General features: G+C 48.1%; 1 protein-coding gene across 1 annotated transcript; it reads left to right on the top strand.

The window, feature by feature from the left end:
• Nucleotides 1-5,308: 5,308 nt before the first annotated feature.
• LOC144148573 (uncharacterized) lies at nucleotides 5,309-12,229 on the top strand. The gene is made up of 4 exons (XM_077680088.1): nucleotides 5,309-6,841; nucleotides 6,993-7,808; nucleotides 11,123-11,129; nucleotides 12,081-12,229. The coding sequence occupies exons 1-4, from the start codon at nucleotides 5,309-5,311 to the stop codon at nucleotides 12,227-12,229; spliced, it is 2,505 nt and encodes an 834-aa protein (XP_077536214.1).
• Nucleotides 12,230-13,235: the final 1,006 nt, after the last annotated feature.

Genomic DNA, 13,235 nt, shown 5'->3' with positions numbered 1-13,235 from the left:
CGTTTACCCCAGCAGTGAACCAATGAATGATCATAGGTGAAGAGCCCATTTCTCAGGTAATGCGACAACTTGGAATACCGTGGGTATTTTATGTCATCCCCAGTAACGTACGCGCCAGAAGGTATTTGAAATTGGAGTTGAGGCAAGTTACGGTATCAAGAGGCACTGGCCTGTGGCTAATGCACACCGTTTCCTCGCGTCGCATGAGGACCGCTTCGAGCACTATTTTTTTCAGCCTATTGTCTCGCACTTGTCTGTTTTACTCCATCTTGCTCATTTCATGTTGCGGCATGAGGAGAACAGTTTACAGGTAATAAATGGCGAAGTGCTTACAGCTCTGTGTCATTAATTCCTCTTCTTCAGGTTTTTTACCACAAATAAGGCGGGCCCCTGTTAGCGATGGTGTGAAGCTGAACTCTTGCTGAAGTTAAGTCTTGCGTGCTTAGACACCCACGTGTGAGTTTGTAGCACAAGCGACCTCATCGTGATTGTACTTTGGCCTCCACTGCAGTTCCAATTCTGCCAGTATGCTCATCTATCGCGGCATATCGATTAGTTGTGCAGCCCCAAAATTTTCTGCTCATTGCCACGCTTTCGCAAATTGCCGTAGACAAAGTTGATAGAAACAGCACACTAATAAAGTAATTTCGCAGGAAAGCGCATTTTCCCAGCCTAACTCATAGAAAATGTTCAAAAATCTCTCTAACAGTCGGCTGCCAATTTTTGCTCCCGGGGTTCCGTGCCAGCATGCAGTGATGTTCCGTGCCGGAAATTTTCCCTTTTCTGGGGACTTTCCGGCTGCAATTTTTGACAACAGGGATAAAGGGGAATCTTTATTTGATTCCGGGAATTTTAGGAGTCGTGGAGACGAAAGGAAAATTAGCGTGTGTAAACTGGACCTTGCATCAAGTTTTCCTGTTTATAAAGAATTCTTTAACACTTTCTCGCTTTCGTATTAAAATATACGGAGTCGTGTTTCCGCAAGCAATAAGCATCCAAGGCTGCTTCCACGCCATTTCATATCACAGGCGGGAGTTTTGAGGGAAGAATACCAAATGACAACAATCTAGTAAAGCAGGAAGCAGCTGCGCCGGAAGGACTCAAGCCTGTTTACATATATTCCTTTGAAGTATACAGAAACGTAATTCGGTTGCGCCTCTGTCCGCCTCCTGTCTGCCAGAGATGGCGCCAGCAGTATCCTGCTGAGCTAAATTTACATCGATTTAAAAACATGTCTTGTTCTTTTTCATACGGCTTGTTTTAACTTGGATGTTTAGCATGCAAAGAGAGCACGCTGTTTGGAACAAAACCTGAAATGCATAGCGAAATTCTGCTTCGCGGATGATGTAGTAGAATTTCGTTCACGTGGCAACTGTGATTCTATGAATGACGGATGCGCCCAGAAGGCTACGTAGAGCCGACAGTGCAGGTGGCACTGGCAGACGCCCAAAATCGAACAGGAAAACAAGTAGAGACATGAGAGCTTCCGATGGAATTCGCAGACAATTTTGCAGGGCAAAAATGCGGTTCAAAAGTGCTAAAAAAAGAGAATTTTTGAATGTAGACATGGGAGCTCAGTACGGAACATCCCTGCGTGCACGATTCAAACGCGCACCCGTTTGTTTCGCGCAGGCAATCAAACTTGCCTTACATGGAAAACAAAAAAAAAATCTGACTTCAGTCCTACCGCGCTGATGTAAAAGACATGACGCCATGTGCCTGGCAGAGGGTATTCTATTTTGCATACGCAAATTTGTCAGGGAAACTTTGTTGCGCTTATACACTCTACAAATATGGCCGAGTTTACGGAGAAAGCTACTGGTAAAATGTGGCATGTTGCCGGACACATTTCGATGATTTAGAAACTGGTGAGAATATTAAGAAAGGACATTCCGCAGTACCGAAAGACTATGACAGTGGCACAGTCCGTACTTTTTGGCGCATCACGTCCATTAATTAACGGAGCAAACCGTACTGCGATTAGAACTCTGTTTAAATGACAAAATGTAACGTAGGTTATATAAGGGATGCAAGGTGTTGTTATAGGTTCGTTCAGTGAATGACAAACAGTAAGGTCCGTAATATAACAAACCCACCGTATTGCTTTTACACCTTTCCGTAAAAGAAAAATGATTAAGCGCGGGAATCTAACAATCTTGCGGTATTACTACGTTATCTTGGCGTACTTCAGATAACACAGAGCCTCCCGTACAAAAGGCAAAAAAGGGAAATGTCTTCTTATAGATTATACAATGTAATTTGTCGAATACTAAAGTAGAACAGTGTCATGCAATTCTGTGTTCAGTTTGGTGAAGCCTGCAGCCACAGGCTTGGACACCAATCAATGCAGCTGGTTGACAATGAAAAAAGTATTTTTTTTACACAAAGTGCATTTGTCTTGTCCAGTGTATCATTGAGTTTCCAGGCTCATCCACGTACCAGAAAAAAAAACAATAACAATGCAGGCACTGTTGGAATGATTGAGCCGTAAGTACGTAACTGAAACTACAAGGTGTACTACATAACTTTGCTAAAAAACATATCCGTCCCCTTGAAACAAAATTATGTATTCTGAAAGGAACCACTTCACAGGACTACAGAAAGGCTGCAAAATTTAAAAAAAAATAGTTGTTATACCACGAGACAGAGTGACGGAGACACACATGCCGGCATTTCCAAGGACGGGATAAAAACACATGCACTGATTTGTCAGTGATGTAGATGTGGAAATTTTTTTTGATCACCACTGTCATAGAGCTAAAACATCTTCAGCCGATGAACGATAACTTTTAAATTTCAGGCTGAACACTCACCGTTGACTGCGCAAGCCGATCAGGTGACAGAGGGTACAAGCCTGCAGGTTTGATATTTACACCTAGCTGATTCTTGCTTCCCACCTGATTCCGCTGCATCATGGGTAAGTACGTGAATGTAGAATAGCCACATTATGATCAGTTCGCCAAATTGTGTGATCGGGAAATTTTTCCGCTACCCAAGTCTTTCTTGTCCGATTTCAGAAAGCTCTGACTTAAATGCAGCGGAGGCAGCTTGGTCCATACCTTTAGTGTAAGATAATTCCAATTTTTTCCAGGTGACGAATCCCAAATATCCCAAACGTCAGAAGCGTCAATGATCCCGGCCGCGCCCGGTAAGCCGGTCGGCTACCGCCGTTTTTTCGTCTTATCCCACTTTATAACTCAGGCTGACTTGTTCGACAAATATTCGCGGCTTCAATGGTGTCGCATTGTTTAGCTGCCGAGGTACTAGTGCACAAACGTGCAATCGTGCTGGTTGAGCCATAACACGTTTTCTGCAACTTGTTAAATTCTCACGCGAACTGGGTCATCTGTAGATCATCCGTAGATCATCCGTAGATCCGTAAATCTCATCCGTAGATCTTGGTTAATGCGTGAGCATCTCGTCCTGCTCTCTCTCGAAGTCCGTGGTCAGCCTTCGTGTGTTTCCGCCTTGAGCAAAGGCAAGGGGCGAGCGTCACTTCGACTTGGCGCCACCCGGGACGGTGTCGCTTGCGCTGTAAAGACAGCTCTCTACTCTCTCGTTTTACTCTCTCCTCTCTCTCCCTCTGTTATGACACCCCGATGCGATAATTCTGCCGTAATGCGTTATTGCTTATGCAATACTATAAGCTTGCCACCTTTCCAACAGAGAGCGACATGGGCACTAGTGGAGCACATTTCTTTTGCACCACGGTAAAACAGCCTGTGGACACGCCTCGCTGTTGGCTAACCTTTGCAGGCGTAAAGTTTAAGATGCACATTCGGGTAGAGGCGTTTATCACTTTGGGTGGGAAAATGTAGCCTGTATTGTTTTTATTTATCGAAGATTTCACGGTTCCGCTGCTTATCGCTGAAGGAATGTTTACGAAAGCATGCAAGCCGTTCAGCCAACTTTCAAAAAAAGCTTGTTTGCAAGGTGAAGTTATTCATTGCTTTTGTGGAATTGCTGGGTTTTTTGTACAGCACATTTATTCAACACTTGAAAAAAAAATTCAGAACTCGTTGTTGTAAAATTCGTACAGTATCCTACAATCAGTTTCTGGGTGCAAACACAGTAAAAATACTTCGAATAATTCACGCAGCAGTGGAGTCACCAAAGTGGTGCCCGTCCTCATGAAATTCTTGCCGTTCCTCCCACAGGCGTTGGATACACTGAACAGTCACGTGAAAGGGGTGACCCAGATCTCGTAGCCGCTCCCGGGGCCGTAGCAGGAGCCGTTCCATCTCCAGGATCCGGTCCAGGTCGAGATCCCGAATCCGATCCAGTCCCAGGTCCCCATCCGGATCCAGGGGCCGTTCGGTTTCCAGAACCCAGCCAGCATCCGGACATCAGCCCGTCTCTACACGTGGCGGGAGGCAACCGTTCCTCGCTTGGGCCGATTTGGTGCGTCCCAACCCCAGCGCCAATACTGGGGCCGCTCCGGGCGCTCGTAACAACCCGCTCCCAGAGCAAGCTAGGGATGCGGAAGTCATTCGTTTACGCAAAGAGAACGACGACCTTAAGAAAATGATCAACAAGCTAGTTAATGAAATGGCAGAAATCAGAAAACTCGTTTCGAATGCGTCGGGTAACGGTGAGGCAGTCAGGGCCACCGAGACTCCAGTCGCGGCTCCGGTAGACGGTACTGCAACATCCTCCAAACGCAGGGCAGTGGTCGATCACACATGCGAGTCGGGAGTGTTGACCGCAGAAGTTGGCGAGATTAAGCAAACGCTCACTGCGCTCGCGGACGGCCTCAAACAGGTCACCGCTAACGTAAGCCTTCTTAGCGACAGCGTTCGGCAAATTCAGGTTGCGCTCGGGGATCCCAACAGGGGCCTCGGAGCTCTCGCAGATCGCATCGACGCCAATGAGGCGCGAATGGCTTCACCTGCCACTGTCGTACATCCTCTAACCGCTCCCACCGTACTGAGGGAAGCTACGCTTAAGTATCCCACCAACGCGGTGACAGAATGTCCCATTTTTAGCGCAACCTTAACTGCCCCGCTAGGCGGTAGTCAGTTCGATCAGCCCCATAATGGATAGGTCCAAAGAAAGTTTTCGCATTTGGCAATGGAACTGCAGGGGGTATTCTACCAAGAAAGCCCCTCTGCAGCAGTTTTTCAGGTCTTTGGCGGTTAAACCTCAGGTCGTCGCACTCCAAGAAACATTAGTCTCCGCCGCATCGCTTCAAGGCTACAGAGCCGTATCGGGCCAGCCTGGTGGCCGTGGTATTTGTACTTTGATCGATAAAAGGCTAACTCATCTCACCCACGACCTCAAGCTGGCGAGCGGTAGACTCGAATACGTCATGGTGGAGGTACTTCTCGACGCGCCACAGCGGAATCAGCGAAAAAATAGCGTCTTCGTCCTCAATATCTATAGCAACCCTAGAGACTCGCGCCAACAATTCAAGACCATCCTCAAAAAAGCGACCGACCTGGCCGGCCCTCGACCCTTGGTCGTCGTAGGTGATTTCAACGCCCCGTACGGCCTCTGGAGTTATGTCTATGACACTACCAAGGGGCGCAACTTGTGGCAAGACGCCAACGAGATGGACCTTACTCTGGTAACAGACAAGGCTTTTCCCACACGCATCGGCAACTCCGCAACCCGAGACACTACACCCGACCTCGCCTTCGTCAAGAACGTGGAGGACGTGGGATGGGAGAACACCGCCATGGAGTTCGGCAGCGACCACTACATTCTCGAGACGCATTTCAAGGTCGCTCGGAGTAGGGTCAGGGAATTCACGTTCGTCGATTGGGACCATTTTCGCAAGATTCGGGAAGAACCCGGGAGAGCGAGTGCACCTGCCAGCCTCGAGGAATGGTGTGAAGGCATCCGCAACGACGCTTCCGCGGCCACCAAGAAAGTGGTAACCGATCTCGACGTCGAGCAAATGGATAGTAGGCTTGCCCACCTGATCGCGGCCAAAAATGCCCTGCTCCGCCGATGGAAAGGTCAAAGACTCAATCGCAGACTTCGAAAGAAGATTTCAGAGCTCAACAAGGTTATCGATGACTACTGCAAAGTGCTGTGCAAGCAGCAGTGGGACGAGCTCTGCGAATCCATCGACGGACAGATACGTAACGGCAAGTCCTGGGGCATGCTGAAGCACCTTCTCGACGTAAGCGGCCCCAAGTCAAACCAGAAGCACACATTGGCCCGGGCCCTTCACGAGGCCACATGGACTCACACGGGCGACGAACTTGTCTCCAAACTCCTTCAGAAGTACCTGCCCATCCGGCACAACGGGGATGTGGTGACGCAACTCCCGGACTACCGAGGCCCTCCTCGCCCCGTACTGGATGAAGACTTCTCCGTTGCCGAGGTCAGACAGGCCATCTTCGCGCTCAATCGCAAGTCTGCGCCGGGTCCCGATGGGGTCACTAACAGAATGCTGCGAAACCTTGACGCCCCATCGATTGCCTTTCTGACCGACAAGATCAACGAGGTCTGGAAGAATGGCGTTGTTCCTGCAGAATGGAAAATGGCCTGCACGGTTCTCATCCCAAAACCCGGCAAGGCCCCGAACATCGAGAACCTCAGGCCGATTTCTCTAACGTCTTGCGTCGGCAAGGTAATGGAGCACGTCGTCTTTAATAGGATTAACAGGTGCCTCGAAGACAACGGGATTTACCCGTTCAACATGATTGGCTTCCGAGTCGGACTCTCGACGCAGGATGCCATGAAACTAATCAAGCATCAGATTGTGGATGGCCGTTCTAGGGACGTAAAGGCCCTGCTCGGCCTGGAATTCGAGAAGGCTTTTGATAACGTGCTCCACACCTTCATCGCCAAAACAATTTCGGACCTGGGTCTCGGTTCCAGATTCCACGAGGTACGTTATCTCTTTTCTAACTGACCGGAAGGCCACGCTTCGCATTGGAGACTTCCGCTCCGACGAAGTGCCCCTCGGAGGACGGGGAACTCCTCAGGGCGCCGTAATCTCCCCCATGCTATTTAACATCTGTATGATTGGCCTTTCGGAGAGGTTGGCACGAGTCGAGGGCGTCAAGCATACCATCTACGCCGACGACATCACCATCTGGTGCTCCGGCGGCTGCGAGGGAAGAGTTGAAGAAGCTATGCAGGAGGCGATCGATGTGACCGAGCAGTACCTCCGCCCCACCAGACTTCGTTGCTCCCCCGCGAAGTCGGAGCTTCTGCTTTACAGAAAGGAGAAGGGAGGCAGACCCAAAGACTGGAAGCCAGTCTCCGAAAGCAACATCACTCTTCGCACCAGTGACGGGGGGCTGATACTTAGGGTCGACGTCATTCGGGTCCTGGGCATGTTTGTCGAATTCAATGGCGGGAATGGAACGGCTCTCCGCAAAATCATTGCAAAGACGGAAAACGCTTTCCAGCTCGTTCGAAGAATTGCAAACCGACACCGGGGCATGAAGGAGGACAATCTCCTAAGGCTGATCAATGCCTTCGTACTGTGCCACTTCACGTACACGATTTCCATGCACAACTTGCTCAGAGCGGAACGAGACAAGCTCAACGCTCTCATCCGTAAAGTAGTCAAAAGGGCTCTCGGATTGCCCATCAGGACTCATACAGAGGATCTCCTCAAGCTGGGGTTACACAACACCGCCGAGGAGATTGCCGAAGCCCAAGAACGCGCACAACTCGCTCGCCTGAACACCACAGCAGCAGGCAAACGCGTCCTCGAAGAGCTAGGCTACCCTTCAGCAGGATCCTCGAGGAGCAGTACCCCGATCCCTAGGTGCATTCGAGATAAATTCATAGTGGCCCCCGTGCCCCGAAACGTGCATCCTGTCAACAACGAGGGCAGACGCAAGGCAAGAGCAGCAGCGATCCTCAAACAGATCAAGCAAAAAAACATTATAGCAAGCTTCGTTGACGCTGCGGAGTACAGCAATGGGAAGACCTTTGCCGTCGCTGTGGTCGACTCCAGCGGAAATATTTCTAACTGCGCTTCCATTCGCACATCAGACCCCCAAGTCGCTGAGCAAGTCGCCATCGCCCTCGCCCTGCTAGACGGTCGTGGGTCAGAGATCTACAGTGACTCCAAAACGGCAGTGAGGGCTTTTCAGAATGGCCGCATAGCTGAGCAAGCTGCTCGCCTTCTTAGCGTTTGGCGTACAGATGCTCTCACGCATCATTCAATTCACTGGTTCCCCGCTAATGTAGGATCTCTCGCGGGTGCTCCCCCGAACCTCAATGAGTCTGCTAACGAGGCTGCGCGCGACCTCACTGACCGCGCTTCCTCTGTAAGGAGAGCTGACTCGCCTCCCCCTTACGGCCACAGGGATGCTCCCGCTACTTATAACGAGGTCACGAAATTTTTCTACATGTCTAGAAGGGTCTTTCCACCCCCTCACCCCAAGTTGAATAGGGCGCAAGCCGTTTCCCTTAGACTATTACAGACCTGCACATATCCGTGTTTGGCAGTTCTACACGAAGTTTACCCCGACGTATATCGCGACGACACCTGCCCGTCCTGCGGACAGACCTCTACTCTAGCTCACATGCTCTGGGAGTGCGGGTCCGCACACCCCAAGTTCAGCAAGGAGGAGTGGGACTCTCTTCTGCGTAGCCCCGCTCTAGACAAGCAAATCCTGGCAGTCCAGCGTGCCCGCGACCGGACCGGTGGGCTAGACCTGCCGATCCCGACGTGGGACTAGCCGGGTGCGCGACGAGCTCGCGTCATCGCCGGACCCTCAATAAAGTTCTTTCACTCACTCACAGTCACGTGAGTAATTCTTAGCTCTGCCCACGCGAAGAAAAATACTAGCGTAAAAGGAGATAAATGGTGGACATAATTTCTAAAAATAAAAAACTAAGAAATTAAAAACAACAAAATTTAACATATTGGTTTTGACAAGAACAAAAATATTCACCTCATACGTCTCCCCCCAAATCCAAAGAATAAACAAAAAACGTCGCAAAAGAAGGCTCAAAATTGGAAAAAAATTGAAAAATTGCGAAACGTGTAACGTCCTGCATTTTCGTAAAAATGCAGATTTAGCGGTTTTCTACTTTGACACGTTGTAATAGCGGAAACAGGGATATTTGTTTGGGGGATTTCCAAAACCCGAAAAAAGAACGCAAAGGGATAAAATTTTACCCAAAATGATCTCACAAAATCTCGATTTTGCATCTTTTAAATCTCCCCTAAACCATTGAATAGAGAAAAACGTGTTAAAACTAGTCTTCGAAATGGCGCAAAAGGCGAAAAACTGTGTAAAGCCACACATTTCCGGCAAAACGCAGAGTTAGCTGAAATTCTACCGTTGATCGTTATAAAAGCGTAACGGGACATAATTGGTCGGACAGAATTATGAAACACCAAGAAATAACATAAGCGAATTACTTTTTCACAAAATTATCCGGACAAAAAAAAAACGGACCATCCACACTAACGTGAAACCTGGGCAGGATCAAAGCATGCAGTGTATAAGTGTATTGAAAAATTGTAAGTGTTTCTTTTGCCACATGGCACGTGCTGGTATAGGGGGCAGCTCAATTACGGAGATGGAGGAGAAGTGAAATTCGAAGCAGACAACTGCAATTTTTAAAGTTAAAGCGAGTACGGAGCAAAATAGAAACAAGCAAGCAAGTGCGAACTAAAAACGAGTGTCCAGGGGTGTTCTTTTTGTGCACGTTTTTGCCCGTCAAGCTTAAACGTTCTAGGGCGAGGCGTTGGAAAGCGAGTGACCCGGTGTTTTATTACCGTGACTACACGAGAATATGACATTAGGCGACAACGACATGAGACGCCGATAGCGCGAGCCCCTAAGGTGCTTTGCCCCTAAAACAGGAGGATAAACGAAAAAAGTCCGAAAAAGAACGTTGTAAATACGAATAAAAAATAGCGCGAAGGGACCAACTCTGCAGTATGCCTTGAACCTTCGGGAAAAAAGAAACAGTATTAGCGAAGTAAAGGCGCTTAGTCGCTATAATGATAGAAATTTACATGGCAGCAAAAAAAAGAAAACAAAAATGAAAAACAACAGATATTGCGCTTTTTCCTAGTCATACCCTTACTTGAGTTTAAAAACCTCGCAATAGGCGAGCGGAATAAGAATGCAATGCATTAGAAGAGAATTCTCTTAATTTCGGCAGACGGTGTGTTTTTGGTTTATAACCACAAGCGATGTGTGGCGGTATGTAGCTCTTCGCTGACCTTCCTTGTTTTTGCTGCGCTCGTTGCTTCAGGGGGACTTTAAGCTGAGTGAGATACGTTGGCCGCAGGGCCAGAACTGTGATTACCGGGCGCATTTCTTCATAGAGACTCTGCCTGCCGGGTGAAATTCCCCTTTTCGACGTGTTTGCAAACGACAGTGAATGCGGACAGAGCTGAATCCCTTCAGGCGTAGTTGGGAGCCAAGGCAGTCACCTTGGTTTATTCCGAAGGCATTAAAAGGCCCATTGACGGAAAATTCCGGTGTTGTCGGTATCGCAATATAAAGCAGGCCCCTGAATTTTCATTGGCTGTGACTTGTTGCATCGAGCGCGCCTGAAAAAAAAATCCCATGAAAATGAACGCGCGCTGGTAGAAAAGGGCTCGGTACACGCACAGCCACGTGGTAAATTGGGAGATCGCATGTACTTTTCCTCACACTTGGTAGACCAGTTTGGATTCAGCACACCCCCATCCAGCGGCGCTGCTGTCACAGGACAGACTTGGGCACGCCGCACTGCCTGCGCTACGGCCGCTCCTGTTCAATGGCGGTTCCCGCATTACAGGTATATCCGTTCGGTGTTGGGGCGTTCAATTGGACGTAAATGCTTCCGCATTCACTACTCATAACAAGTGCATTGGCGCCCCGGCAGTTTTTAAGGCACGAAGGGAATGAATTTGCGTTTGAAATCGACAGGTTTATTGTACAGAGGACCAATAATAGCGGTGTGAATATTAATAAATAGGATTTCTTTATTTATGATCCATTGCTTTCGTTGAAGATAATTGTTTTGGTTCCAAGTAACGAGCGCTGCGTCAAGCTGAACCGTAAAAAAAGAAGCTACAGGCAGTTTAATATGGGTGTCTTTTTACTTTTGGTTTCCATGGACAGTAGTTGTGCACGGGGTAATAGTAGCCCGCTTTGGAAGTTATGAGTACCCACAAATTTCCCATTTTCCAACCCCACAGGCGAGGGGTAAGTATTCGCTCCACCTTTAATACGCGCAAATAAAGCCCCTATGATTTCAGCCAACGGCTACTAGTGAAACAACAACAACAAAAAAGGAATGGTGTTTTGTCCAAGTAACGGTGTTAATTATGCGGAGATAAGAAAGGCACTATTTTACAACGAAGCTGTATATATGACGACTGTACATTAGCCCGTTCCCAAGAAGGTCCTCCGAAGGAATCAGTGTGCACACGAGAAAAAAAAAACCGAGTGGATGCGAGCTATGAGCAAGAGGAGAGGGAATGTCTGGGTCTTGCCCCTCGGGGTACCGCGCACTTTTCACGTCCATACATTCTCGCATCGTCGACGTGGAATGTACGTGCGCCAAGTGTGAGGAAGCAAGAGGAAGGGGATGGTGCGGCCGTGTCTACAGAAGGAATTGCATTTTGGGGTCCAAACCCTTCCTCTACGAAAGTTTCATTACCTGATTGATAACATGGGCGGAATGTATTGTTGATTAGAATTTCCTAAATGCAGCCTTTCCTATCAGCTGTCAGAAATGTAATGGCGTTAATATTACCGTAGTAAGCGAGTTGTAATCACAGGGCGTGTACGCTGATGGGTATGTATTTCTTAAGCTTTTCGACATAACCTTCCTTCGTAATTACAAAATGTTGGCGAGTGTAGACTGTGCATATTTGTAACAGCAAATTTAATACAGGTACTGGAAGAATGTGGGTTGACGGGACTCCTAATCCTATCTTCAAAGGCTTGATATGAAGACACCTCGTTTCTCGAATAAATGTGCTTTATGCCGTTCAGATCGCAAAAGTTATGATTTTATTATGTGTGTCTCACTAATAGCGTTGAAAAGAAGGTGTACATCTTCGGATACCATTCTAAACCGCATGATTTACAGGGAACCGAACGAACGCCGCCGTGTTGCCGTAGGAATTGTTACCTGCCTTGCCGTCATAGGCTTGATCGGCTTGCTTGACTTCTTCCTCAGCAGCGCCGCCGACGAGGGTGAGGAGGCACTGAATTTCTACTTATTTTCGCACCTCCAGCGGGATGCCACAGAAGTCTTGGGCGTGGACACGCTCATTGAAATTCCTAAGCTGCTGTAAAGGGGCCCTAAAGACCTACTATACGAGTTTGGGTCAATATTAAGATTGCTGTGTCCAGAATTCCATCAGACGCTCCTAACTATAAAGCTAGAAAAGAAAACATACAAAGCAGTGGCGACCCCCCAGCTACTTTTCGGCAACCTTCCTACGACATCACTTAACGTAGTTCGTGCGATTTGCGGCAGCCGACTAATGCAACCGCAGATAAACATCGCTGTACTATTGTAGCGGGGTCTCTATTCCCGTTTGCTTTGTATCAATTGAATGCTAACGTGCCGGTATCACGCTGGCAGCGGTGTTTTTGTGCTTGCCCGTATTACGTCATTCTTACCTCGAATACGTCCCTGAAGTACGAAATTTGAAAGTTTCGTTATAATAATTGCGTTGTTTCTCTAAAACAAGGCCGTTCGTTGCTGTTATGGAGCTGAGTGAATTACCACAGGATATGTCTTTCAAACTGTGAAAAATTCTTTTTTGTTTCATGGCTCCTTTAACAAGAAAAAATGCCACGGCCTTGGCCAGCAATTCTACGCGAGTCTCCACCTCTCCTCAGAGACGCAGGTCTTAAAGTTACGGCCAACTTCATGGTTGCCACTGGGATGGCATTCTGTACTTTGGGGCTCCGATTATAAAGGCGTTTATATCAGTTAATTTTGATGAGATTTATTGCTGAATCGGTGGAGCAAGCTGGTTAATCGGGGGGGTGGGGGGGCACTACTGCGGTTGAGCAGGCGGAGTATGGCAATGGGCAGTATAGGCGAAGCAGTGCAACAGAATATATTGCGATCGTAAAATGCTTAGTTCTTGCGGTATATTTACAGTCCAGCCCTTCCCACCGCCGTATAGTTTACTCGTTGTTGCCCTCGTTTCCATCTCATCACAAGCCTAATCTTTGTGCCCTTTGGTCGGCTTAAAATAAGCGCAAGCTGACCGGTAGAGTTCGAACTGCCTTCTTCGAAAAGTGTAGGCAATTAGGACGAATATCTGATGCTCCGAGCATGACATG

Source organism: Haemaphysalis longicornis, unplaced genomic scaffold, assembly GCF_048455015.1.
Source record: "Haemaphysalis longicornis isolate Haplotype H1 unplaced genomic scaffold, Haemaphysalis longicornis Haplotype H1 scaffold_8, whole genome shotgun sequence".
In the NCBI taxonomy this organism is placed as follows: Eukaryota; Metazoa; Arthropoda; class Arachnida; order Ixodida; family Ixodidae; genus Haemaphysalis; species Haemaphysalis longicornis.
This window is presented reverse-complemented; position numbering and strand designations above follow the sequence as displayed.